At 47.4% G+C, this 26,092-nt stretch overlaps 1 protein-coding gene and 1 long non-coding RNA gene across 5 annotated transcripts; one reads left to right on the top strand and one right to left on the bottom strand.

Moving 5' to 3' along the window:
- Positions 1–1,214: 1,214 nt before the first annotated feature.
- Positions 1,215–26,046, bottom strand: C49H11orf65 (chromosome 49 C11orf65 homolog). Of its 3 annotated transcripts, none has more exons than XM_032972700.2 (10): positions 25,738–26,046; positions 22,021–22,743; positions 16,589–16,637; positions 15,842–15,934; positions 10,890–10,943; positions 8,304–8,576; positions 5,942–6,090; positions 5,234–5,353; positions 3,439–3,494; positions 1,215–3,247 (listed from the first exon to the last, which is right to left on the bottom strand). In XM_032972700.2, exons 2-10 carry the CDS (start codon positions 22,092–22,094, stop codon positions 3,189–3,191), a joined length of 927 nt encoding a protein of 308 aa, XP_032828591.1. In that variant the 5' UTR covers positions 22,095–22,743; positions 25,738–26,046; the 3' UTR covers positions 1,215–3,188. The 3 variants fall into 3 exon arrangements, with proteins under 3 accessions (XP_032828591.1, XP_032828589.1, XP_032828590.1); XM_032972698.2 differs by having other exon boundaries at positions 16,520–16,637; positions 25,738–26,041; XM_032972699.2 differs by having other exon boundaries at positions 16,520–16,637; positions 22,021–22,084; positions 25,738–26,040.
- On the top strand, positions 13,374–17,494 carry LOC142931122 (uncharacterized). 2 transcript variants are annotated; one of them, XR_012947141.1, is made up of 3 exons: positions 13,374–14,052; positions 16,045–16,134; positions 16,536–17,494. It is a non-coding gene; the product is annotated as an uncharacterized LOC142931122 (long non-coding RNA). The 2 variants fall into 2 exon arrangements; XR_012947140.1 differs by lacking the exon at positions 13,374–14,052 and having other exon boundaries at positions 15,930–16,134.
- Positions 26,047–26,092: the final 46 nt, after the last annotated feature.

Here is a 26,092-nt window from a genome sequence, read left to right as displayed (position 1 = left end):
AAAGCTGCGCATTTTGATGTGACGTCACATTTCTCAAACCCCCCCCCCTCGTCACACATCGTCACAAATGTCTGACCACCCCCCCCCCAGGTGCGTGACGTCATTTATTGACGGTCCCCAATCAGGATTTGAATCGCAACCGATTGAGGACGGCTCGCGCTACCGCTGAGCCACCTGAAGACGGAAGCTTGCGTTGCCTCCGAAACGTCGTGTTTTAATTGTTTATTTTATTTTAATTTATTTTAATTTGTTTTACCTACGTGACTTTACCGAATAAAACCAAAGAGTATGGTCAAAGTACCCCACTGGCGCAGCAATCGAGTTTGCTGTACCGCCCTCTGCTGTCCACCACGTGTTATATACAAACACTTGAACCGGTAAATAATAGAACTGAAATTACATTTTTTATGAAAGCTTAAAATGTAGAATAGCTTATACACACGGTTTTACAATAATGTATTAAGGGAGAACAAATGAAAACTGCAAAATTAATTTGCAAATTATTGATGCATTAAGATGTGCAGCCCTCTCATCTTCAATCCACTGCTGGATGAGGGCCGTATTGCTGGGTTATTTGACCATACTTCGCGCTGGTCAGTGCGGGTTGGAGAATTGACCTGGGTATTAAGCCTTAGTGCAATGGATTTTGCTAGACTATCCTCTACTGTCAACCACGTAGCCCCGCAGCATGGGGTAGTTCTAAATAAATAGGGGCCCACGTATATAATAATAATACATTAAATGCATTTTTTCGGTGAATATCAATGCAATGTTCGCGGTCTAAAAAATGGAGGGGGGCGGGCGCTGGCACCCCCTGTAGCGTCTCAATACCAATTACGCATGGTGGTTACCCCATCCAAGTACCGTACAGGTACTATAATCCAGGCTCTGTTAGCTGTCTTGAGATCTGACGGGATCGACCGCATTCCGGCCGAGTGGTGATTTCAAAACACAGCCACGCGCGGTGTTCACTTCTGGATGATGCAAGCGTGTGCATGTGTGTCCCCTGACTGCACACTTGGGCTACAACTTGACCTTGATCTGAAAAAATAACAGATTATAATATGCAGTGGATTCAATGCTATGCTTTTGCAGGGGCTTTTAATCCAATTGCGGTTTTCGCGGTTGGGCTGCGTGTCGTCCCACCTGTATCTTCTTTCACGATTTCACCACACACTACTGAAGATGCTCACAACCTAAACCTGGAACGCCAACAGTGTGGATATCTTTTTTTTAATGCAGGTTCAGTTTGTCCGTTTTCGCGTACATACGGTTAACCTATTTCTAACCAAAATTCGCGATATGTGGTTTGAATTCACTCCTCTGTGGTCGGACGTCAGACAACATTGTGCACTGTGGGTCCATGCTTTGCCATTTCGCTTTTGGGCGCCCTTGTTTTGGAACACCTCTCGCACAAAGCGAGGGAAACCTGTACTAAACTAAAGATGGTCATACAAAAATAAATCCTTCATTCAAATTGTTTCCCACTGCTATTCAGGATTATATTAAATATACACCGTTGCACTAAACAGGCTCAAAGAAAATGACAGCAACACTACGCACGAATAAATTACATTGCAACTTCGTAAGATACATTTGATGAAATGTACACCTGAACAAGCAAATATGAACGCTCGCTTTTAAATGTAATTCTGTACACAAGCTGCTTTCAATAACGTAATACACCATCGCATTTACATTTGCATGCATAGTCGTGTCTCCCTGCCGCTGTTTGAACGGAACGGTCAAATTTGCATTCCCCCTTAAGCAACGACGATTGACTTCTTTGTTATTATTAACGCTGCCTTAGAACAGATAAAATATACACTGTACAAGGCTAATGTTATGTGGAACTGTCTTTAACATTAGCCTCGTAATGTGTATATTTTATCCTTGGGGAAGAGACAAAGGGCAGTTGTATTGACTGGCAATTGGAGATGAATTTGTTTAATTTCGTTTACCTCCTATCTACATTCCAATTATTCTGTTAGGGTCACGTCATGAGACCTACGACATTTAGATTCATAACTCTCGTGGGCAGCAGCAGTGTGTCAGAGAGAGGCCCTAGAGCAGTGGTGCGCAACTTGTGGCCCATGGGCCCTATGCGTGCCGTGGAGCCCCTCCTCGTGGTGGCCTGGTCTCGGTGTGTCTCTAGGGTCATGCGTGGGGTCATGATTGGTGCACAAGCGCTGTATCAAGCTTGTGGCCCACTGAGGTGAAGCAGGGCCGCTCACGTGGCCCACCGACACGTCTGGGTTGCCCGTCACTGCCCTAGACTATGAAGCGACATACATACTTCTAAGAGTCAATTTAATTGCTTCTCTATAATTAGTGGCACGTTACCTCTTGGTGGACTTGTAGATGTATTTCTACTGACCGTGTACCTCGTATTTTTCATTCTATCTATGCTGGTATGTGCAATCCAAAGGTTGAACACGAAATTTAACACTCTTCTGAAATTCGTGGTCCGCCAGGAAGTGTCTAACTGTGTTGTTGGCCTGACTGGATGTGCTTCACATAATGTTTTTTCAGGTTTGTTGAATTCTCGTCTCTCATCTTTTTGTTGTATTTACCTCCGTCATTTGTTCTTGACACCTGATGAAGATCGCTTGCGTTGTGATCGAAACGTCGTGATTGTTTTTTGTTTTAATATAATTTAATTGTATTTCTACATACGTGACTTTGCCGAAAAAACCAATGAGTAGTGGCACGTTATTTATACGGCCTAGAAAAGAGTGAATGTTGGTATAGGCCAAACTAAGTTATTAAACCAAGCTTAACATGGATGAGTTTGTTTTCTGTGTACAGTCATTGGTGACTGGGCTGATACCGTCAACTTACTACACATGACAACGTAGTTAAAATCATGAGCGACTGAAACCTGGATTCGAAACTGGGATCCCAGGAAAGCTGGCTGGGGATTCTTGGACAAGAAGCCTTGGTTGCTCGATCACTGAGTGTGCGGAGGGGATATAGAGTGAGTTGAGAGGGGTGAGATCAGAGCTTGCGTGGAGGGGAGTAGAGTGAGATGAAAGTGGAGAGGTAGGTGAGCGTGTGAGGGGGAGTAGAGTGAGATGAAAGGGGAGTTCAGTATGAGAGGGAAGAGGTAGGCAGGGGCCAAGTCAATATGTAGGATCTTGAAGACGGTGTGATCTTGATATTGATTAGGGATTGGACTCAGAACCAGCTCAGTTTGAGAACACATTTGCGACATCTTTGGGGTCGTCCCAGCCCATGCACTGGAAACCTGCGGCACACACATGAACACACGCACACACACATGAACACGCGCACACACACATGAACACGCGCACACACATGAACACGCGCACACACACGCATTGACTTTTCTGCTTGTGATGCAGCACCATTAACGTGGAATAATTAAAGATGACTTAAATAGTAACGATCGTCACTGAAGGTTAACAGGGGACTTGCCGTAAAGCCTGTCTGACGTGTTGGTAGTCCCAAGCTCCTTCCAGCCATTGATGTACCTTGAGAAAAAGCGAATGCATTATTCAAAATAAACACGGCAGAATGGAATTAATATTTCCTCTCATTATCCCCAAATTTTATCCCCATCGTGCTATCGGCGCCGGGTCGTTACGTGACGAATAACCCATTATATTCTTGGTTCTTTCGGTAAAGTCACGTAGAAGGGAAACAATAAAATAATTAAAATATAAAACAATAAAACCCATTCGTATCCCTCGCGGAGCAGTGCAACCCTTAGCATTAGAGAACGGTGCACAGAAGCCAATATCACAGAGCTACCTCTGAGATCCCTTGTTTGACCTGCATCACACTGGGATTTTTGCACACAGCGTTGTAATACGGTGTTTGTTTTTTTCCTGGAAGATTTGCTGGTTTATCCATGATGTTTCTGTTGCGCGTCGTCGCTTTAAGATGTTTCTCTGTTCACATTTTGTTGCGGTTGCACCCGACTCAAGAGCCGCATGGCTCACAGGGCTATCTCTCTATATATAAAAGATAAATTTGTGATTGTGTGTTTGTTCATAGTGTTTAGCGTACTTCCCGACATGCAACAAACTTAAAATTTGCCATATGGGTACTTTACAGACTGTACACCATGCAAACATTATAAAATATATTTTTCTATTTTTTTTTGGGGGGGGGGCTCAATAATGCATATGTTTTTTGCACGGCAAGTGAGTTGGGACGTCACATCTGTCATGTGGCCTGTGTGCGGAAGCTAAACGGAGTGTGCCTGCTGATCGCGGGTAAAGTGAAATACAAATGTGTTGCAGGTCTTAGGCGTTCTTCGCGCAGCATTGCTTTATTATTTCAGTCGTTTACTGCCGTACGCACCCTGAAAGTTGTGTGTGTGTCTGCAGCAAGCGCGTGTATGTGTACCTATGGTTAGCGCGCTGCGCTACGAATCCCGGCGACCCGAGTTCGATTCCCGGTCACGGCCACTACCGGTGACGATTATTTGAATCGGCCCTGGGCCTCCCCTAGGTCGACTCAGCCTCAAACGAGTAACTGGTGTGGTGTGTGAACATCGCCACTGGGGAGACAAAGGCGGCCGGGCGTGGTGAATCCAAGTCCCGGGCGAAGCCGGGTAGTAAAGCTAGTACAGTAAAACCTTGGACTGCGAGTAACTTGGTCTGCGAGTGTTTTGCAAGACGAGCAAAATTCTTTAAATAAATATTAATTTGATAAACGAGCGAGGTCTTGCAATACGAGTAGTGTACGTATACGCTTTGTCTGCCGAGCGTCACGTGATCACAACTGATATACGAGTGCTTTTGATTACAAACACGTTTCCGGAACGAATTATGCTCGCGATCCAAGGTTTTACTGCACCTAATAAATGAAACTTGAAAACTTGAAAAGTACCACTCTGGTCCAAAGACTGCAGAGGGCAGCACTTCCCCACCTGCTTTGTATGATCGTCGAACCGATATGAATTCTCAGAGCTGGAATTTAGCCAAGTTAAGTGTTTTGCTCCGTCGTAGCTGACCGGGCTGATACCATCGACTCGCTACACTTGAGAACCTAGTTTAATCACAATACCGTTTATGTTTCATACGAGTCTAAGGTTCTGTGAGTACTGTTTATGGATATCCTTGAGTCAATGGATCTCTGTCAGGCTCTGGGTCACTGTGAGTTCTTGCATCTCTCTTTCACTCATTGGTGACCGGGCTGAGACCATCAACTCACGAATACAAATAAATGACGGAAATTCAAGCATAAAACCATCGAAACGTACTCCTCAAAGTCGAGCGCCTTGGTCCATGTCAGTAAATCCTCGAGCTCCGAGTCCACAGGTGGTCCAGGTGCCGTTCCTTCTGATCCACAGCTTGCAGGGGCCTGCTGCCCTCCCTCGTACCTGGGGGGATGTCACCACATGCGGAAAGCGCGTTACTCTTGAGCGCTACTTGTGAACACGCGCGCACACGCACGTTAATGCGGAGCAGCATTAGACAGTAGCGTGTCGCGATTGTGGGTCAATGTGTAGGTTTGAATGCGCTCGCATGAACGGGTTTGCAGGTGCTCCCTTTACAGCACTCGCCTCAAAAAGTCCGTTCAGGTTATAAGGGTGATTTTTGTCTTGTGTTTGTGTGTAGATGGAAGTGGTACTGTAGTGGTTAAACAAACCCAGCAAACCCCAGTTTGATTCCCGCTCTCAGCTACCCTCCATGAATAACACCTGAACCAGTGCTGGGGCTCCCCTAGGTCGACTTGACCTTAAATGAGTGCCCTGGTGCAGTGTGTAAACATGAGCACTGGGGTGACAAAGGCGGCTGGGCACGGTGCGGTGCTGGCCACCCACCTCCTCGTGCCGACCTCCATAGCTGCTATTCGCTGACGGGACTTGCTCCGACAGCCGACAGCCTGTTAGAGGCTATGGCGGGGAAGTGGGGGGGGGGGGGATCTTCTTAGTCGTTTTAAAGCCTCTGCATGCGACGCTACTCACAGTTTGCGCAGCCACTGGATCTGCCTGCGCCGGCGCCGCGAGCTCGATTCGTGCCTGCGCTGGCGCCGGCTTGGGGAGAACGGAGCCGCGGGGGGCACCGTGCCGCCGGCCTCCCCGCAGGGCTGCGCTGCCAACGGCCGGCCCACCAGCTGGGGAAGGCGAGCACACGGTGGGCACACGGCAGAGCATGTCGAGTGCGGCGGGCAGCCCGGAGCAAACAGAGACAACGGGATCACCTGTGCGGACTGCACAGACTGTTGGGGAAAGTGCTTTTGGACATGTACACACAGATATAACTATTTCGACAAATATTCTCCGTATAGACGACAAAGACTGTTGGGACAAGTGCTGTTAGACGTATACTTCGGTTTCTCCCCCAATGTGTTCGTTTATTTTAAACGTGAAAGCAACCAAACTTCCCAATGCAGGATCCACGTGAAAAAAGATTATTGAGATTCAGTGACACTTTCCTACATAAACAAATGACTTATAAATATGAATCAACGCATTGTTCCATGCCCAATACATGCAGACACATTTGCATATATATAGCGAAAATCACAAAAGAGGTGTGTGTTTGGAATTACACTGGGAGACAGCAAGAGGAACACATGAATTTGATTATCTAAGGATTTGTCTATTATTCAGGAGCACATTTTAAAAGTGGTCATCAGAAATAATTTTAAATGTAATTCTCCATCAGTCCCCATGGTGTCAACAAGCGCAGTTTCTAATTCGCATCATCCAATCTGTCTGCTGAGCCTCTCTCTACGTACTGTGAAGAAGGGCCATTGGCCGAAACGTCGCCAATTATAGTTTTTTCCCTGTTAAGGCCACGCAGTGTTATTTATGAATGTGTCGGGGTTTTTTTTATTAGAAAAAATACGTTAAGGACATCATACTCCGATACACAGCCACAGTAGTGCGATTGTGGCCATGCAACCCAAAACTATTAACCATATAGTAAACCTAATGAGATACATAAAGACTCATTGAGATGTAGAGAACCAAAGAGATGCATTAAAGAAAGCCACAGCAGTGCGATTGTGGCCATGCAACCCAAACTATGGACCGTACAGTGAAACCCACTGTGATCTTACACTTCTTTGCTGAAGCCCTCTCGTCATGGCCAACAGGCATTGAGTTCCTGAACCACATTTCTGCTGCCATCATGAGCAAGAACACCATCGTATTTACGGTAAAAAAAGTAAGCGGGCTTAGGCAAGACACATCGCTGCAAGAGCTGTTGTTCGGTGGTCGAGACTAACGATGGAATGGCAGCCAGAGGAGGCAACACGCCCGAGAAGACGCCACCCGTGAAAATGGCAGCGTGGAATTTGGCTCGCATGCCGGCGCCAGCCAGAGCATTATGCCAGGGGAAAACCGTTGCGTGAAAGACCCACGACTTAAAAACTATAAACTATTTTTTATTTTACAAAATTTTACCAGTTAAGCAACGTAGCTCTTTTTTCAGAAGCGACCTGGCTACAAATGATAGTTCAACAAAGTGGCTTGTCACGTGGAAATTTAGATCAGCCAAATACTCTGAATGCATGTTTCTAAATGTGTGGAGGGAAAAACCGGAGGACCCGGAGAAAAAACCGCATGACCACAGGCAGAACATGCAAACTCCAAATATACAGGTGTCAGGGCTCGGGATCGAACCCACGACCTCCTGTATACCAGACGAGGTAATTAACATCTTGCCACCATGACGAGATGTTGAGGGCCTTCATCCACCAGTGGATAGATCGTGGCTGATGACGGTAGTGCTACTCGTGGCACGAGTCCGCTGCGAGGCAATGCGCTTTAATGCTGCGGTTTTGCCATACGGTGGTGGAGGCAGTGCACGCTTATTCTCATCAGGCCCCCATGGCGTAAACAAGTACAATCTCCAACGCTTATCATCCACTCCATAACGATTAATTATCATAATTTACTTATTTATCCAGGAAAGCCATGCTGAGTCCTCGGACTCTCTTTCAGGAGGATCATGCATTGTTTTTTTAAAGATATTGTCTCGCCAGTGGGAGGAAACCGGAGCGCCTGGAGCAAACCCACGTGAACGAGGGGGGAAACACTCTACCCCCATACAAATGGAACGGGTGGGGTCCACATTTTTTCTGTACCCACCTTCTGGCGTGCCAGGATACGTCTCCTCGACGCGCCAGAAAAGGGAATTTCACAACGTGTGTGCGTGTGTGCGCAATCCACAAACCCTCACTGTTGCCTCCACAGTGCTGGGTTACAGGCCAAGTGTACCACTACATCAGACATAGAGTGACCAGGGTCTGGGTATGGCAATATTACTGATATGGACAGGAGAGAGGCCACACAGTAAAGAGGGTACTTGGCCGCTTACCCTCTCTGACACCAGCCTCCACCCATTGTTCTCCACTCTCTTGTACCACCCGCTGCGATCCGGATCTGGATCCCGGACCGACCGCTCGGTGCCGGGTGTCGCCCGCGCTCCGGTCCCGTGAGCTCCGTGGCGTGTGATGCTGTAGCGCGGTGGTGGTCTGGCAGGCAGTGTTTTGACTGCGGCGCTTGCGTACACCTTGGGGCTGTTTGCGCACAGGTCTTGCACGGGGCGGTGCGTGAAGATCTTGTAGTAGATGTTTGGAGGGAAGCGCTCCTGTTTCGCACGGCATCAACAGTGGCATCGGGCTCACAACGTCTTAACCCTGCGGACGATGTAATCCCACGCAACCATCCCAACATATAACATACGCACCGTGTGACCAATTAACACGGCCCTCAATTCGCGATGATATAATAATCATATCTCCGTGTCAATCCACCGCTGGACGGATGAGGTTCTCCCCATGCCGTGTCGGTCGGTCGTGGGGGTCATTTGACCTTACGTCACCACGCCGGTCAACACGGCTTGGTGAAAGTGGCCATGCACCCCAAACTATGGACCATATAGTAAGCCCATAGACCACGGGTCTGCAACCGTAATAACCAGAAGAGACATTTTGTTCCCAATTCGGTGAAACTCTCAATATTTCAAGAGCCGCAATGCCACGTAGTGAATACGAGACGGTGGATCCTTAATAAATAATGTCACGAAGCGGTCCTTGAAGAGCCGCACGCGGCTCCGGAGCCATAGGTTGCGGGCCTCTGCCATAGACACAGAGATATGTAGAGACTCAGAGATACTTAGAGACCCATAGAGATACAAGGGCAAGCTACAGTGCGACTGGCCATGCAACCCAAACTAAGCACCATATCGTGAACAACTGTAGTCTGCGCTCCTTCAATGGAAGCGGGAACAGCACTACACAAAAATGTCTTCCGACGCCCTCCCATGGCTAGCAGACCTCGACATTGGCATTTAGCCCATGAACACATTGCCATTCGCAAGACTCGAATGATTGGCATGTATTTAAACACGCAGCAGCTCCCTGTAGGCAGGGTTTGGCTTTACAGTGGTAACGTCTGGCCGCACAGATGTTTCGTCTGCGATCGTTGTTACGTGGGTAACGTGAGCAGGCAGGGGTCAATACATAATTAAATGCCTCCAAAACTAATATTCTCAACTAATTAATGGGATCGTGCCATGGCTTGTATTTCATGAAAATGAAACGCCTGCAATGGGCCAAGCTCGGCCAACTTCAACCGATAATTGGTGCTCGGTGTTTGCGAGAGAGTGGAGGCGCAGAAGTTAGCGAGTCGCGCTGTGATCCCGACGACTCTGAGTTTGATTGGCGGCCGCGACTTACATCGGTGGCGGGGTGAGATCTAAACCTGGTCCTCCACACCCCTCCACCCCACTGCACACTGACCAGCATGGTGAAGTATGGTCAAACAATCACCCACAACTCACATGGCATGCATGGAGAGGTTTCTTCATGCAGCAGTGGACTGACAAAGCGCTGTACTCAAAATTACTATAGTGTCTATTTATACAGGTTTGTATGTGCTTGCGTCTATGTGTGCTGGTTGTATCACGTTGATGCACGACCTTACCATTCAGAACTTGACCATGTACGTTTAACACCTGGTAGGCTTTCACGACCAATATTATCCATAAGAGGTTTTTTGGTTAGATCGCGTCACAGCCCATTAGTAAGGTTTGTCACACAAACAAAGCATGCCAATTCGTTACAAGTACAGCACACCACCGTGTTGGAGAGTAAACGCACATTTACAATTCGAGTATGACGTTTCGCCAGTAATTACAACCAGCATCATCGGGCCACAGCGAGAGTTGAGATATCCTCCTGTTTCAGTATTAAATAGAGGGATAGATGTGATGTCGTCACTTGTGACCCAATCAGGCGCGAAGGCTGGGGGGGGGTTAATGTATGCATATAAATAAAAATGGATATCCAATACCGTTTAGGTAATTCAAAGGGTAATTAACATACATAATGCATGCTCATTATTCATGTTCATGATGCATGTACATCCTGCCGTTTTTTGGGTGCAAGAAATCACAATACCTGCTATTGTCTGCTCACAGTTAATCACCATGGACGTATGGTGACTTGTACAGTAGGCATGCAGTTAAACGGTATATTACTTGATAATATACTGTTTAACTGCTTCCAAGCAGCACCAAAAAGAAAATGTACCATGTACAGTTGTTTTTTATTGTTTTGTTCATGTATTTTCTCTGTAACCAGATTTCTATGATGTAACCAGGTCCCCATCAAAACATTTACATTCATTGCCCAATGGGCTTTATTGGTGCCAAAATAAACCCTGAAAAAAAACCTCAATAAAGAACGTATCAATGTCGGCAAATATATATGTATGTCTGCATGTATAGTACGTCAATGTTATGTACTTATGTCCATTGGCGAACCCTGCGCCAGTCGTGGAAATTCCACATTCCAATGACACTGGCCTGTTTCTCCATAGGATAAAAAATATATAGTAACTGTCATATATCGTGATCTCTTTGTGGGGGTGGTGGTCGCGGGATTGGGGTGGTACTGACCCCTCCAAGGCGGAACCTCACATGGGCTCCCGCTGCTCCATCCAGTAACTCCGCCTGCACACGCAAACAAAGACCCCGTATAGTCCACGTTGGCCGTTTGGGCAAGTGCTGTTAGCGAGCACCTATAAAGGCCGGCACTGAACACACGATGGGTCGATGTGCCTTGCACCACACCCGACCGCTTTTGCCTCCCCAGTACTTATATTTACGGCACCATACCAGGTACTCATTTCAGTCAACCCGGACCGGTTTTGTTTATATCGCTCGTAGGCCTCGGCAAGGTAAGGTAATTTACCCTTTTTACCGGGTAAAAGGTTAAAGGTGTGGACATGCCAAGGGGTAAGGTAAAGGGTAGGGTAAAGGTAGCGCGAAGTATTACCCGGTACACACCTTGTTTACTGCTCGCTAAAAGCTCTGTGGCGCAGTCCGTGGCCTCCATTTAAAATTGGAATCATCGGGAGTCTTCTCTACCTAGCATTTACCTGTTATAAACCTTGTTCATGTGTAGTAGTACCCCAGTTATTGCCCTGTAATCGGGTAATTTGTATGGGGTAAGGGTAAAGGCATGCTCGTTGCTTTTGACCTTTTACCTTACCTTGCAAAAGGGTAAAATGTAAGGGTAGAGTGATTGTATTGTGGTCAGGTAAAAGGTAGGGTAAAGGTAGGCTCGTTGATTTACCTTTTACCTTACCTTGCCGAGGCCTAATCACTCGCCACTGATGTTAGTCGTGGCCGGGAATTGAACTCAGGATGCCGGATTCTTATCGCGGTGCACTAACCACACTTCTGAGTCACTCCTAATCGGTATTAGTGTGGCTATCAAAAGGTCCACCCACGGACGATGGGGTATCTTTGTGGCCCAGCAGAGGTCATGCGTTACGTCAGTCACAAGTAATGGGGCCGCGCATTGACGGCTAATACATGTTACGTGCGCTGTGGCAGGATTCGTCACCGACACGGGATGACAGCCGGCGGTCGAGACTAGCTAATGAGTGGCAGCCCAAGGAGAGGAAACAAAACTCGTCCGAGAGGCCGTCCTCTACAGATATGGAGTAATGTGATTAACTTGCACGTAGGAGCTACATGTGGATAGATCATGTGACCGTTAAGAGATGGCGACGTCTTAGGGGAGGCCCTCATCCAGCAGTGAATTCGCAAACGCACTGCCTTTACCGCCACCGCCTACCACGTCACAGCAGCCCCAACGGTGGCTTTGTGAATTCCACGAATCTGTGCGTGATCCACCAGTCCTCGCTGGCGCGCGCGCCGCCACACCCAACTAAGCGTAAACGTTCCGCATCCGACACCCGTGGCTAAATTGGCCAATCTCTTTCCGGTGCAACATGTTCGTTCAAGCGTTGCAACTGTGAACATGCAGTGGCACTCCGCACATATCTTTAACGGGTTGTTTACGCTGAGAACATTGTTTGTGTTGTCTTTGCACAGGCCCGTTCAATTGAGCTGCCTGTGCCTTGTTTACACATGGGGGGGGGCCCTCCTCACATATCGATTGTCTTCAAGCCGGGCAACTCTATTAGGCTGAGCACAGCTTGTTGACAATAGAGTCTCGATTTTTTTTATTGATTATCTTTACCCAGGCTGCGCTAATCAAGAAGCACGTGGCTACGATTGGTGGCCGGGGTAGCTGGCACTGTCGGGGGTTGGGGGGGGCGTTGAGTCAGCACCGCTGGGTTTTAGCCACCTGTGATTAAACCGGGTTCTCCAGTGCAGCGAGTTGATGGTCTCAGGTCGGTCACCGATTAATTAGATTGTGACGCATAGGCTCACGTAGATACCCATAGACTTACGTTGAGAAACAAATAGGCTCGCATAGACTCCCAGGGACCCATAAACTCACAAGCATAGCGAGTTGATGGTCTCAGTCTGGTCAATGGCCGCATAAATACAAATCACCCTTAAATTTGATTCTGCATGTAGTTTGACAAATTCCAGCTCTTGAGAATTACAAATAGTGCGTTGGTTTGGCTGGCATGCGACGAGCAATTACGCTGTGGCAGGGCGGGTGAGAAAGTGCTGCCCCTTGTGGTGTGTGGAAAAGAGGTTCACTTCTTGCAGGGATCTCGGGAGGTAGCTCTGTGAAATCCACTTCTGCGATCCGTTCTCCCGACACAGGGTTGTGCATTGCTCGGCGATATTTTTTGAATGGATTCTTAGTCTTGTGATGACGCACAATCGCGATATGGATTTTTTTTTAAAGCAGTATGTTCACTAAGCAGCCTAGATTTATCTATTGTAATGGTAATAATGTCAGCTTGTAATGCGGCAGCGCACAGTAATCGCTCGCTCTCGTAGAGAGGGCAACTAACAGGCGCGAGGAGGAACCACAGACGAGCGGGAAGACAGCAGCAGCCAGGCGGTAAGCTGGTGCCAAATCCCCCCAAAGCTCTGCGGTCCTCTATATATTGAGGCGTTACCGGCCATGTAATGAGTGTTTATACTTGTGGGATGAAACTGGAGCACCCGGAAAAACCCACACGTGCGAGGGGGCAACGCTTTATCCCATGTAAGATGGAACGGGTCGGAATCCACATTTTTGCTGTACCGCCTCCTTGCCGACCGCAAGAAGGGGTTTTTGTGATGCTTGTCGTGTTATCCTTCAACCCTCATCGTCCCAACACCAGTGCTAGATTACAGGCCACGTGCATAGCCGCCTCATCGTCCTAACACCAGTGCTAGATTACAGGCCACGTGCATAGCCGCCACCGTCTGGCTAATCGTCACTGGGGGGGGGGGGGGGTAATCTCGCACATAGTACTTGAGCCTGCACAGAAGCGCAGGGATTGGAGGCTCGGTACCTCTAAAGCAGGTGTGTTTAAAGACACAACCCCCACATAAACAAAGAGCAGAGACTGCAGATACACACGCCAAGGTAACAGGTCAGCAAAGAAGCGTGGAGAGATGCATGCTTGTAATAACACTGAGCCGACAGAAAAGGGAGCATGTAGATAAAGTGTTTGTAGTGATACAGTATAATGGATTAGGTTAATGTAATGAAATAATTCAAACCGTAAGATAATAAAACTATATGGGCCCGTGCAGGACAGGTCACTAGAGGTGATGATGGAGTGGCAGCCAATGCACGGAATGCATCCAGAAGCTGATCGGCCGAGGAGATGAAGCAATGCAATCACCTCGTGTGCAGGTGCGTAGGTGGATTCCATCAATCACTCTTTAATTCCATAAAAAAGTAACTAGCAGCACCACACCTATTACCATCCTGAAGGGAATAAAAGGTGATCCGAACTCTGACCCCCAGGAACAGGTTTGCAGGTTCGTTGAGCATTTCTGTGAGATCTTGGGGGAGGGGAAACCCCTCAGCCCAGAAAACATTATGGGGCAAAGTGGGGATGACCCTGCTGAGGCTGCTGTGCCTGAAATATTGGCAGCAGTAGTCACCCCCTGTGAGTAACTGGCTGAAGTGCCTCTGTTGAGGAAGTATGGAAAGCGATCCAGAGTCTGAGACCAGGAAAAGGGCCAGGCAGAGATGATCTCCCAAGGGAACTGCTGAGGGAGGGTGGCGTTTGTGTGAAGACTCTCCTATATGGAATCATAATAACTGCCTGGACCACTGGACTGGTTCTGCAGGATTGGAAGGTCCCCCTCTTAAAGAAGGGGGGCCGCACAGACTGTACAAACTACAGGGGCATCGACCTCTTGTGTGCCGAGAAATGTCCTGTCAAGGATTATTCAACATCACCTTGCTAGACATGCTGAGGAGAGGCTTGCGGAGCCCCAATGTGGTTTCAGATGCCATATTTTCGGTCCAGCTGCTACAACAGAGGTATAGGGAATTCCCTGACTCTCTGCTCACAATTATCAAAGCTACGTCGCTAGGAGTCGGAGCCATTCCCTGCTCACTTTGGTGTGCGAAAGGGAATGTCCTCTGGCTCCTACATTATTTAACATCTTTTTCGACCACGTAGTTTGAGAAGCTTTCCGTGACTGTACCAAAGGAATCTTTACCTGGGAGGTTGATCGATGCCATTAGGCCAATGCAATTAGGCCAATGCCATTAAGCCAATCTCATTAGGCCAATGCAATTAGACCAATGCCATTAGGCCAATCTCATTAGGCCTATCTCATTAGGCCAATGCAATTAAGCCAATCTCATTAGGCCAATGTCATTAGGCCAATGCCATTATGTCAATATAATTAGGCCAATGCCATTAGGTGAATGCTATTATGTCAATATAATTAGACAAAATCTCATTAGGTTCATGTAATTAGGCCAAATCTCATTAGGTAAATGTAATTAGGCAAATCTCATTAGGCCAATACTATTCGATCAATCACAGGCCAATGCCATTAAGCCAATCTCATTAGGCCGATCACATTAGGCCAATGCCATGAAACCAACCTCATTAGGCCAATGCAATTAAGCCAACCTCATTAGGCCAATGCAATTAGACCAATCTCATTAGGCTAATGCCATTAAGCCAATCTCATTAGGCCAATACCATGAGGTCAATGTAATTAGGCAAATCCCATTAGGTCAATATAATTAGGCCACATCTCATTAGGTCAATGTAATTAGGCCAATCTCAATATGTAAATGTAATTAGGCGAATCTCATTAGGCCAATGCTATTCGGCCAATCACATTACGCCAATGCCATTAGGCCAATCTCATTAGGACAATGCAATTAGGCCATATTCAATAGGCCAATGCAATAAGGGCAATGTAATTAGGCCAATGCCGTTAGGGCATTGCAATTAGAATCACCGCCACCTAGTGGTGAATGGCGGTTGTTGTTACATCGCACGATCGTGAGAAGTGGCAGCGGCTTTGGGAGGCCTTCATCCAGCAGTGGATTGACTATGGCTCGTGATGACGAACTTCGCAAAAGAACTGCCCCCTCAGGCGTGACTGGGCGTGAATGGCACGGTTGACCCCATTAGCCCCAAAAGGTAAACTGCAGCGAAGAGGACGACCTCCTTGGGGTTGACGCAGCGAAGCATGAGGCGCGGCTCCCCACTCGCCCTGAAGCTGAGCAGCTCCCGGTAGTAGCGGAACACCTGCAGGTCCTACACACGTTCCACACTCAGGTTAGCATCCGGGGCCATCGCGTAACATATAAGCATGTCAAAGGTATTTACTGCTCAAATGACCACCTGTGTTCCTCTCCTGTTTACAGCCCTGCAGAGCCAGTGGTGCACATTCCACATTCCTGCGGTGGGGGCGAGTCTGTCCACGGGACAACCACTGTTGACTTCTCCACAAATTGGTAGGTATTTTATCTACCCCAGAGGGATGATGATGATGGGCTGAGTCAACCCCTAAGCCTCTGTCCGCCCTGAAGTATAAATGGATACTACCAGTTAAATTTTGATTTAAAGCTTTCGTGACTGCAGTAAATCATATTCTTAGCTCTTTCGGTAAAGTCACGTTGAAGGGAAACAATAAAATATATATTTTATTATTAAGAATACTACCAGTTAGTTGAGCTTCTGGTTGGGTGTGGTGGGGTAAAGTGTGGGTACGCTCACCTCTTACAACACGTCCGGTCACTCGTGGAAGAGTAGGCTAAATGCCCCTCCTATAGTTCGCTCTAGCGGAGGCCCTTCGAAAACACGAAATTAGCGAATTACGAGGGTTGAGCTAAAACTCACGATGTATCTCCTCCAGGCACGTTGGATAACGATGGCGGAACGCTGATGGCTCTCCGACAACCCCCTCACCTCGTCACTCCCCTCCCGTGCCTTCTCGGTCTGATCCTCGCCTGTGGCGCTATTTCAACGGTGGGGGGAGAGTGGGGGGATGTGTGGGGGGGGACAGAAAACATTAGATGTCAGCTTTTTGTTTAACAACAAGGAACAAATATTTGAAGCTGGTTTTTTGACATATTTGCGGTTTGACGAGTGGCCAGTTTTGATGCACAGTACAGGTGCTGCTGCGGCGTTTCGAGTTAATTCTTTGCTGAGCCCAGGGTGATAATTTGAGAGACAAAGATAGCGTCTCGTTTAGTGAGCCAGAGTCACCACGATGGCAAAGAGTAGTCGCATAAAACAATAAGCACATGACAATGTAGCAAATAGAAATCGGGGCAAAAACAATCGAATGTAAACCACAATGATATTTTTTAACGATATTTGGCTCAGACAAATTAATAAAAAAAAATCAGCAGCAAACTGGGCTTGCAATTCCGAGGTCGCCGCTTCGATTTTATTTTCCGGAGTGCCAGTTGAAGCAACGGGAACGTTTCTTGAATCTTCCCCCCCCACCCCCAATCATCGTCTCTGTCCTACCCAGCAGTGTAAATGGGTTCACCGCAGTCGATCGGCGGTCCTCGTGTGGTGGGGTAAAGTGTGGGTACTCCCACCTCTTCCAAGACATGCGTAGGCAGGGGGGGGAAGAGGGCCCTCCACAGCTCGCTCGAGTGGAGGCCCCTTCCACCAACAGTGGAGTTAGCCAGCAATTGCTGGGCTGCACCCTTTCCTTTTGAGAATGTCGCAGGCTGCCTGTGTGATTGATCTCTCTTTTCTGCTTGACATGTGGCTATGAATGCTAAACGCCGTCAAGACGTTTCTAGAATGAAGCCGATGCCTTTTATTTCATTAAGAAAATAAGTAAAACCACTTTCCACATTAATCGCAAATGGTTTATGAATTACAGCCCTCTGTCAATACACTGCTGGATGAAGGCGTCTCTATGCCAGTTCGGTTGTGGAGGCTTTTCGAAAACACTTCACGGTGGTGAGTGGGAGTTGGTGAACGGGGAAGCCTAGAACTGGTTCGGATATCGCTCGCCAATGTCGGCTGTGGCCGGAATTCGAACTCCAGATTTCCAAGTCCAAGCAGGCAATGTGCTAGCCACCACACGACCGTTCTACCCGCATCGTTAAATCTGCCTTTTAACACAACGTAATTATAGCTTGACATTTTAGGCAATTGGTATGCCGCTCTTCATTATTAAGTTAATGTATTAAACTCGTGGACAAAAGGAAATGGATAAAAAAAAACCTGAAAACAATTGCAAAGAAACGCGCGTAAGTTCTTGCACGCTGACAGACGGAAAGAGGAACACGTGGAGTTGAGAATACACGAACGTTAGAGGCGTCATCATTTTGCCTTGGGCAGGACAGGACATGGCTAGAAGGGACAATTGGCCACATGGTTGAGAATAATGATGGAGTGACAGCCAAAGGGGGAAGCACGTCCAAGATCTACGTCCACGACGGAGACGGAGCCGTGATATCAGCGCTGTGGTTAGAACTCCACAGCGCCGTTCCGCTGTGCACATGGCCTGTAATCCATCAGCAATGTGGAGGCAGCAGCGAGGGTTGGTGGATCGCACAAATGTTGTGAAACTTTTAAACTTCCTTCCCCCATGGGCGTCGAGGAGCCGTACCCTGGCTCAGGCAGAAGGTGGTGCAGAAAAAAATGTGGACTCCACCTGTTCTTTTTGTACGGGAGAGAGTGTTTCCCCTGAGCACACATGGGTTTTCTTCGAGTGCTCTGGTTAACTTCCACATGTAGACACTCATTCTCTTGGCCGATAACACCTTAACATAAAGAGGACCGCAGAGCTTGGGCAGTTGTTGGCGCTGGCTCACCGCGTGGCTGCCTCCCTCCGAGTCATTCTCTCTTTGAGAGTGAGCGTTACAAGTTGAAATTGTCGTGACTCATTGGCGGGGAGGGGGGGGGTTATGATTAAAAGCAAAACAAAAGCCTTTACAACGTTTGTGAGGTTGTTTTCTCACTCCCGTAATACTCCCAGACTTATTATAAACTCTACAAATACTTCTTCAAATTGATGTTGTGGAAACCGCCAGAGCATCCGTGAGGCAAGACGGTGACCTCAAATACACTGACCTGCACCGCCTGCGCCTGTGACCTCTGTCACTGTCGCTGTCATTAATTGAAAGCTTTCCGTTGGCATGCAGTGTGTCTCTTTCAATAGGGTGATCCGTGGAATTTTAACCACTGAGCATCCACCGCTGTGATGCAGGAAATGCGATACAATCGAGGGAGAAAGGACATCTGTGTTACGGGCGCATAATTTCAAAACAAAGGTTCGGTCGCCTCCTTGTCACTCTTCTAGCGCTACCACCACGGTTACCATTCCCATGAACTTGACTCATTGATTCTTCCTACCCATGCTGAGGACGTATGACTACCAGAATGACGTTTGTCTCGTCCACACTGAGTTCAGCGACCACACTGCAGGTCACGGCAACACACTCGCTCACCCATCCACTCACTTAGCCAATTACTCACCCACTTATTCATTCATCCACGCATGCACTCACGAACTCACTCGCCACATTGCAGATCACAACACTCCTCTTTTTGCTACTTGTTCTTGGGAATTCCCTCCCGTCGTCTCTTTTCCCCAAGTTTCTTCAATTACCTTGCTCAATTCAAGTTTCTGTTTGTGGCAGCTTGGCATTGCGGGGCCTTTGGGCCTGTGCTCAGCAACTGGTGATTTAAAAGAAGAATCTGCAACACGCCATAAACCCTAATTAAGTGTTGGCTCATTCAAGGCAGGTAATCAGAGCCCCGTGCGATGTGTTGCTGCTGGTAGGTGGGGGGGAGGGGGGCTAGAAACTGGTGGCCCAGGCGGAGAGACCGGCAACAATCTGCCAGCGCCGCACCAATGGTGCGAACTTCACAACAAACCAAACGTCATGACAAACCCAGGTGGGGGAGGGGGGGGTGACATCCACACTTACGCGCGCACACAGCCGAGGTGCACGTTACTGAACCCGGCAAACGCCGTCTCTGTCCGTGCATCTGTGTCGCTCTCGCCCTGCAGGGCATGCCCCACGCCCTAGGAAGGTATGCATGACGGCCGCGCTGGGCGTGAGCACCGTGTGTTTTTCGGGGTTTCGCTACGGCTCACGCCTAATAATTTTGATTGCCTTTGAAGTCTGGCCAAGTTGTTGGGCAGGCAGGCAAGCGCGGGCGGGCATGTGTGTTGCTGTCTGGGTCATGTGACAGCACGATGGTGTCATTTTTGTTCTGTGCTCATTAGCGATCGGAACCTAAACAACCCGTGGCTTGTAACTATGGTACCGAATACACTTTCGTTTGTTTCATTTGTGTTGTTGCTGTAACACATTTCTCCCAGATGTATTCCAACGTTGGCATTTCCATTTGGAACTCTTTTTCACAGAGCAGTGGACCACCTTGTTTTCTGGAACAGCACTGGATGATGATGTAATAGTTAATTCAGTTCCATAGGCCACTTTACTCACACTGTGGGCTCACATGTTAACAGTGTGAGAGATGAAATGTGGTATATTTGTAGAATGTTTCGCATGAAGCAACAGGCATAATGTGATATCTTAACCCGTCTCAGATTCAAACCCCTGAATCTCAGCTCAGAAGTCCCTGTCTTGGCTATTTCGAAACATCATGAGCCCCCTGGCCAACCCGGCATAAACATTCAGGGAAAAGAGATTTTTTTCAAACCAATAGTGAATTAGTTCACTATATATCATGGAACATGTTTCACAATCATCGCATGCATGTAGCATGTCACCACTTTGTATTTAAACAACTTGTAAACTGGTACATTGACCAGCCCTCGTGGATCGTGAGAACTGAAATCTGAGATTCCCTACTTAGGAGGACAATGGCAAAAGCATTCCTAAGTCTAATGCTATTGTCATTGCAATACAATAGTCTAATGCAGTAGCGTAGTTCTGCATGCCTGCCTCTGGGAACGAGTCACTGTGACATGTGCCACTCTCTGGAGCTGTGGTGCATTGCCACTGCCTACAATATGCCACGCAGTTACAATACTGGGTCAATCTCTGGCACAGCCTATTAGATGAGAAACACAAAGTTTGGCTGGCTGGCAAGTGCACGGTGGTGACGTCACCGCTCACATCTGCATGATGATGTCACCCACATTCCAGTGTTGAGCTGTGTCGCGCTGACGTCACTACGCCTTGCCCCCCCCTCTCCCGCCTACTCCCACCCACCCACTCTACCACCCAGGCCGTGGATCCCACGCAAATGTGCAGGCAGTGTCAGTAATCATGCAAATATAATTGAGTATACTTGGTATTCACGCCGTTCTTGCAGCACAAGGACATCGCAAAGGAAGACTCTACGTTTCACAGACGCAGTCGGCAGTAGTTTCACGGTAGGGGGCAATGTGGCTGGCTGTGGGTGATATCAATTGCATGAACGTTATGTTGAACTTCTTTCGCACCGTACGTAGCCAACCATGCCAATCGGAGGTGCGGGGAAGGACGATAAACTAAACACAAAAATGTATTCTAAAGAGTAATTTGAGTAAATTTTGATTTAAAGCTTTCGTGACTGCAGGGATTCATATTCTTGATTCTTTCGGTAAAGTCACGTAGAAGGGAAATATATTTTCATTATTTTATTGTTTCCCTTCTACGTGACTTTACCGAAAGAACCAAGAATATAGTAATTTGAGTAGTTCTACATTGAGTAAAGAGAAGTTCTAAATTGAGTAATTTGAAGTGCAATTTATATATTTGGAAAATGTGGACCATCACGCCAGAAACAATCGCGTTACTCTCTTCGAATGACGTCCGGGGATCTTTAACGTCCACTATGAAGCAGACGGCGCGTTAGTACGTTACGGTTCATACACCCACGGTAATAACCAGGGCAGCCTACAGGGTTTGAACCGCAAACCTCTGCAACACTGGGCCGCGTCACTGCTCGAATTTAGCACAGGCTATTACCGAGGAGGAATGGTGGCACAGTGGTTGGCGAACTGCGCTAAGAACCCGGTGGACTGAGACGTATTCCCAGCCACAGATATCAGTGGCAAGTTATACCTGAACCAGTCCTGGGCACCCACCTCCCTTGACAAGCAGCAACTGACCAGCGTGGTGAGGTATGGTCAAACAAACCCGTTCTACCACTATTATAAGCAAACGCGCAGAGTGGTGTATGTACGTTGAACTTCTTCATCCAGCGGTGGCTGGATCATGGTGATGACGACGATGGCATCGATGACGACGAATGTAAACTATACACCTTTGTGATTTGTTCTATTCATTCAACGGAAAGCCTACCCCAGATTAATTCGCTAGTGACAGGTTTCACCCGAAGCCATTTGAATGTTAAGCAATCGTGCGCACGTAATGAAATATTTTTATATATATAAAAAATACAAATACCTGCGCACTCTGTTCTCCCGGGCCATCTCTGGCTCATGCCCAGCCTTCTTTGCCATCCTTCCCCCTTCATCCATCACGCAGACAATACAGTAACGCAGCTGATGTGATCACTAGCTGAGCAATGAGAAACACGGTCACGTAGTTAAACGGAATTTAAAAAAATATATAATCCGATAGAGGAAGAGTCGGTCCATTTCAATGAGTTATTGTTACTGCATGAAAATGGCAGCGCAATGCCGTGGTTTTTTTTTGGTGTGTGGCTGTTACGATGCAAAGTGCAGTCGGCGATCTTTCCCCTGAGAGACCCGGTCCTCAAGTCGCCTGCAACTGTAATCACCATCCCTGGTAATAGCAGGGTAGGCGAAGGCGTCAGCGATGTTAGGAATCGCTGGGTAAAAAGGGACGGAACGCCCTCCTCATTTGAACGTGGCCACATGCAGCCACATGCAATGTGCAGTTGTCGTGTGATCTGTGAGCTCACGATGGTGTGTTGTGGTGAAAAGAGGCGCGTCTGCTTTCTAATCTTAATTACACCGAGAGACAGGATAGAAGAGGAGGCGTGCATGGGATTCTGATAGCAAACGCAAGCTGGGAGACGTGATGACTGAAAGTTAGCGGGCTTGGTCGGGTCAGGTCAGGAATGATGGCCGGTGGTCCGGACTATCGACGGTAGTGGAGCCAAGGGGGACCAAGCACACGCACACCAAGCTGAGACGTAACAATCTGCGAACGTCAGCACACAGTAGTTAAATGTTGCGAGATCGCTCTCCAACCACAACACTGGTGGTGATTGGCACGTTTGTTCATCACGTGACAATTGTGTTAATCGGCTGTGTCAGGTGGAAGAGGGTGTACAAAACGCATTTTACTCGTGCGATCTGACCCGAAAATAAATTATGAACCAGAGACAAGTGGCAACTGAATCTGTCTTATACCCAATCATTCTTAAGTCTACTTGGCCCGAAATTGAGCCACCTGCGTTTTGCATGCAGACGCCACACTACCGGTGATCACACAAGGGGCCGGAATACATGGTGCTGACCGCACTACACCCTCGTGCACCGTGCCAGCCTCCGTAGAATCAGAATCTGTATTTATACTGGAGAAATCCGATGAGGTATAACACTCTAACACAGATGTAGATCCATGATAAAGGTTTTTGGGTTAGATCGCGTTGTTTATAAATGTGTCGTAACCCTCCACCACCCGACAAGGCCAATCAGCAAAAAAAAAGTGTCACGTTGACAAAAGACAATTAGTTCACTACTTTAGCCCACCGGTGTGTTGAAGAGTGAATCCACAACATTTACGTTTGAATACGACGTTTCGCTGGTAATTACATCCAGCATCAGCATCCAGCATCATCGGGCAATTCGCCAGAATTGCCCGATGATGCTGGATGTAATTACCAGCGAAACGTCGTATTCAAACTGTAAATGTTGTGGATTCACTCTTCAACACACCGGTGGGCTAAAGTAGTGAACTAATTGCCTTTTGTCAACGTGACACTTTTTTTGCTGATTGGCCGTGTCGGGTGGTGGAGGGTTACGACACATTTATAAACAACACGATCTAACCCAAAAAACCTTTATTATGAATAATATTGGTCGCGAAAGCCTACGTGTTAAACTGACAGATTTAGGTGCTCGCTAACAGCACTCGCTCCCCAATAGTTTGTATGTAAGGCTAGGCCAGGGGTCGGCAACCACAATAACAAGAATAGCCATTTTTTTCGAATTCAGTAAAACAAATAACTACACTTCAAGAGCCACAATGCAACGTGGTGAATACGAGACGGTGTCCCTTAACGTCACGAAGCGGTCCCTAAAGAGATGCACGTGGCTCCAGAGCCGCAGGTTTGCCAATCCCTGCCCATGGTGAACTGGACTTACATGGTGAACTGGACTTCCATGGTGAACTGGTCTTCTTTGAACCTATCAACGTGACTTTACCGAAAGACCCAAAGAATATGGACTTCCATGGTGAACTGGACTTCCATGGTGAACTGGATTTCCATGGTAAATTGGTCTTCTTTGAACCTATCTACGTGACTTTACCGAAAGACCCAAAGAATATGGTCTTCCATGGTGAACTGGAGTTCCATGGTGAACTGAACTTTCACGGTCAGCAACCCAAATAAGAAGACATTTTTTTCGAATTTGAGTCCGTAAAGAGCCGCAGATTGCCGAACCCTGGGCTAGATGGAGGCGGTAGGGAGAGAGGGGGCAGCATCTCACCCAGAGTGTGAAATCTCTGGGGTGAGATGCTGCCTGGCTCCAAAGGGTTTGTCTGTGGGTGGGGGTTATGATAAATAACCACCACCATCATCATCATCTGTTTTGCCATTAAATAGAGGGCATGACGCACACGCCAGAGTAGCTTAGCGAATGGGGGGCGCGGGTGCTTATATAATTGCCACAAGGGATTTCGGTGTGAGGTGTGTGTGGTAATTAGAACGCTGGCGAACAGTGGAACAACCCAGACGTTCGTTATAAACACCTCATTCGAGACCGAAACATCATGGCGTGTGAGGTGTGTGTGTGTTTTTTGTTTTGGCGATGAAAAATATTGTTATTTTACCAACAAGCACATCAAAACATCAACCGGCCGATGCGCACAATCTCCTTCATGAAGTGTAAAGTTATCAGCAAGCCACACAGTCCTACGATTGTGGCCATGCAACCGAAACTTTGGGCTGCTTTGTTCTAGAGCAGTGTTTTTTTTTACTTAGCGGGTGCGAGACATGGAACATATTTATTTTTCAAGGTAAATCAAAACACAAAGTAAGCACGGGCACGTAACTACTTTATTTCATCAAACCTATGTATTTATTATCATTGTAAAAAGGTTTGCAGTAAAGGTTTAAGAACCGCTGCTTTAGATAAGTGAAATGTGACTTCATTCACACACAAACCCCCAGATTCTGCACACAGACTCGCCGCTAAATCCGGACATATCTTATAAACATTGTAAGAGCCCGATACGTATGCAAAGTCAATCGCTTATATAATCTAGAAAACTCCGTGCCTGTCACAGCAGCTGGGTGGTTTATATATATTTGTATTAATACTGTAATTTACGCATTCAGTTCTCGTCTTGCGTATGGCAAATGTGTTGAGCTACATGTCAATGTCGAGAGGGCTTCAGGAGAGTTCGTGTGGTTTTGCTAATATTATTATTACACACTTTTATTTAACTCTGTTGTTGTATCCTCAAAACTTGTAACTCAATTTTAACCCACTTCCCAATGTGGTATCGACTGCAAACTTGCTATACTTATGTCATACTGATGACAATACTATATTCTATCATAGAAAATCAATATTTTTAAACATTATTTTTGTAATATATGTTATGTTTCGGCTTGGGTATAATTGTCCACGGTCCCTTAAGTCATGGCAAGCTTCGGGGCCACTTCCTGGAGTCGTGGAGTTCTTCCATTAGTAGTACGGTACATTTAATAAAAGCGCGTTCTTAAAGAAGTTGTTTTTAAAATATTACTTATTTAAATGGAGTTCAGACCACGGCGGTTTGTGCTCAGTGTTCCAGAGTTTACGTTCCATGGCCACAATCACGTCTGACTTGGACATCTGTGGGGGGGGAAAAAAAGAGCTTCATAGCTCATCGGATTCCTCCAGTGTAAATACAGATTTTGATTCTTAATTGCACCACGTGCGTTAATTAAACGTCTCACGGAGTGCGGACCAGGGGCTTCACCTTGCGAAAACAGCAACGGGCGGGTTGAGCGGCCTCTCGCGTCGCAACTTCGGCCGCGGTGATCAATTGGCGATCAGCTCGCAAATGATTCGCGTTGTTTCAATCGCTATCGTTTTTGACATTAAGGTCTAAAACGAGGCTGTCAAATTGTCGACATAAGCTAAAGCCTTACGGTTACCGTGGTAACCGCTTTGTTAAACACGCGTGTAAACTTTGTGGTGGGCATTGCTGCCCCGGGGGCAACTTCACGCTGGGGCGTTTCCTCGACGCGCCGGCAAACATCCGCCCGCGGGGCAGAAGCGCAATTCCGTCTCTAAACGCTCCAGTTAGACGCGCTCTCATTGGTGCGCTTCGC

Source organism: Petromyzon marinus, chromosome 49, assembly GCF_048934315.1.
Source record: "Petromyzon marinus isolate PM22_M1 ecotype Great Lakes invasive population chromosome 49, UKy_Petmar_22M1.pri1.0, whole genome shotgun sequence".
Taxonomy (NCBI): Eukaryota; Metazoa; Chordata; class Hyperoartia; order Petromyzontiformes; family Petromyzontidae; genus Petromyzon; species Petromyzon marinus.
The sequence above is the reverse complement of the archived record's forward strand: the minus strand, read 5'-3'. Positions and strand labels throughout refer to the sequence as shown.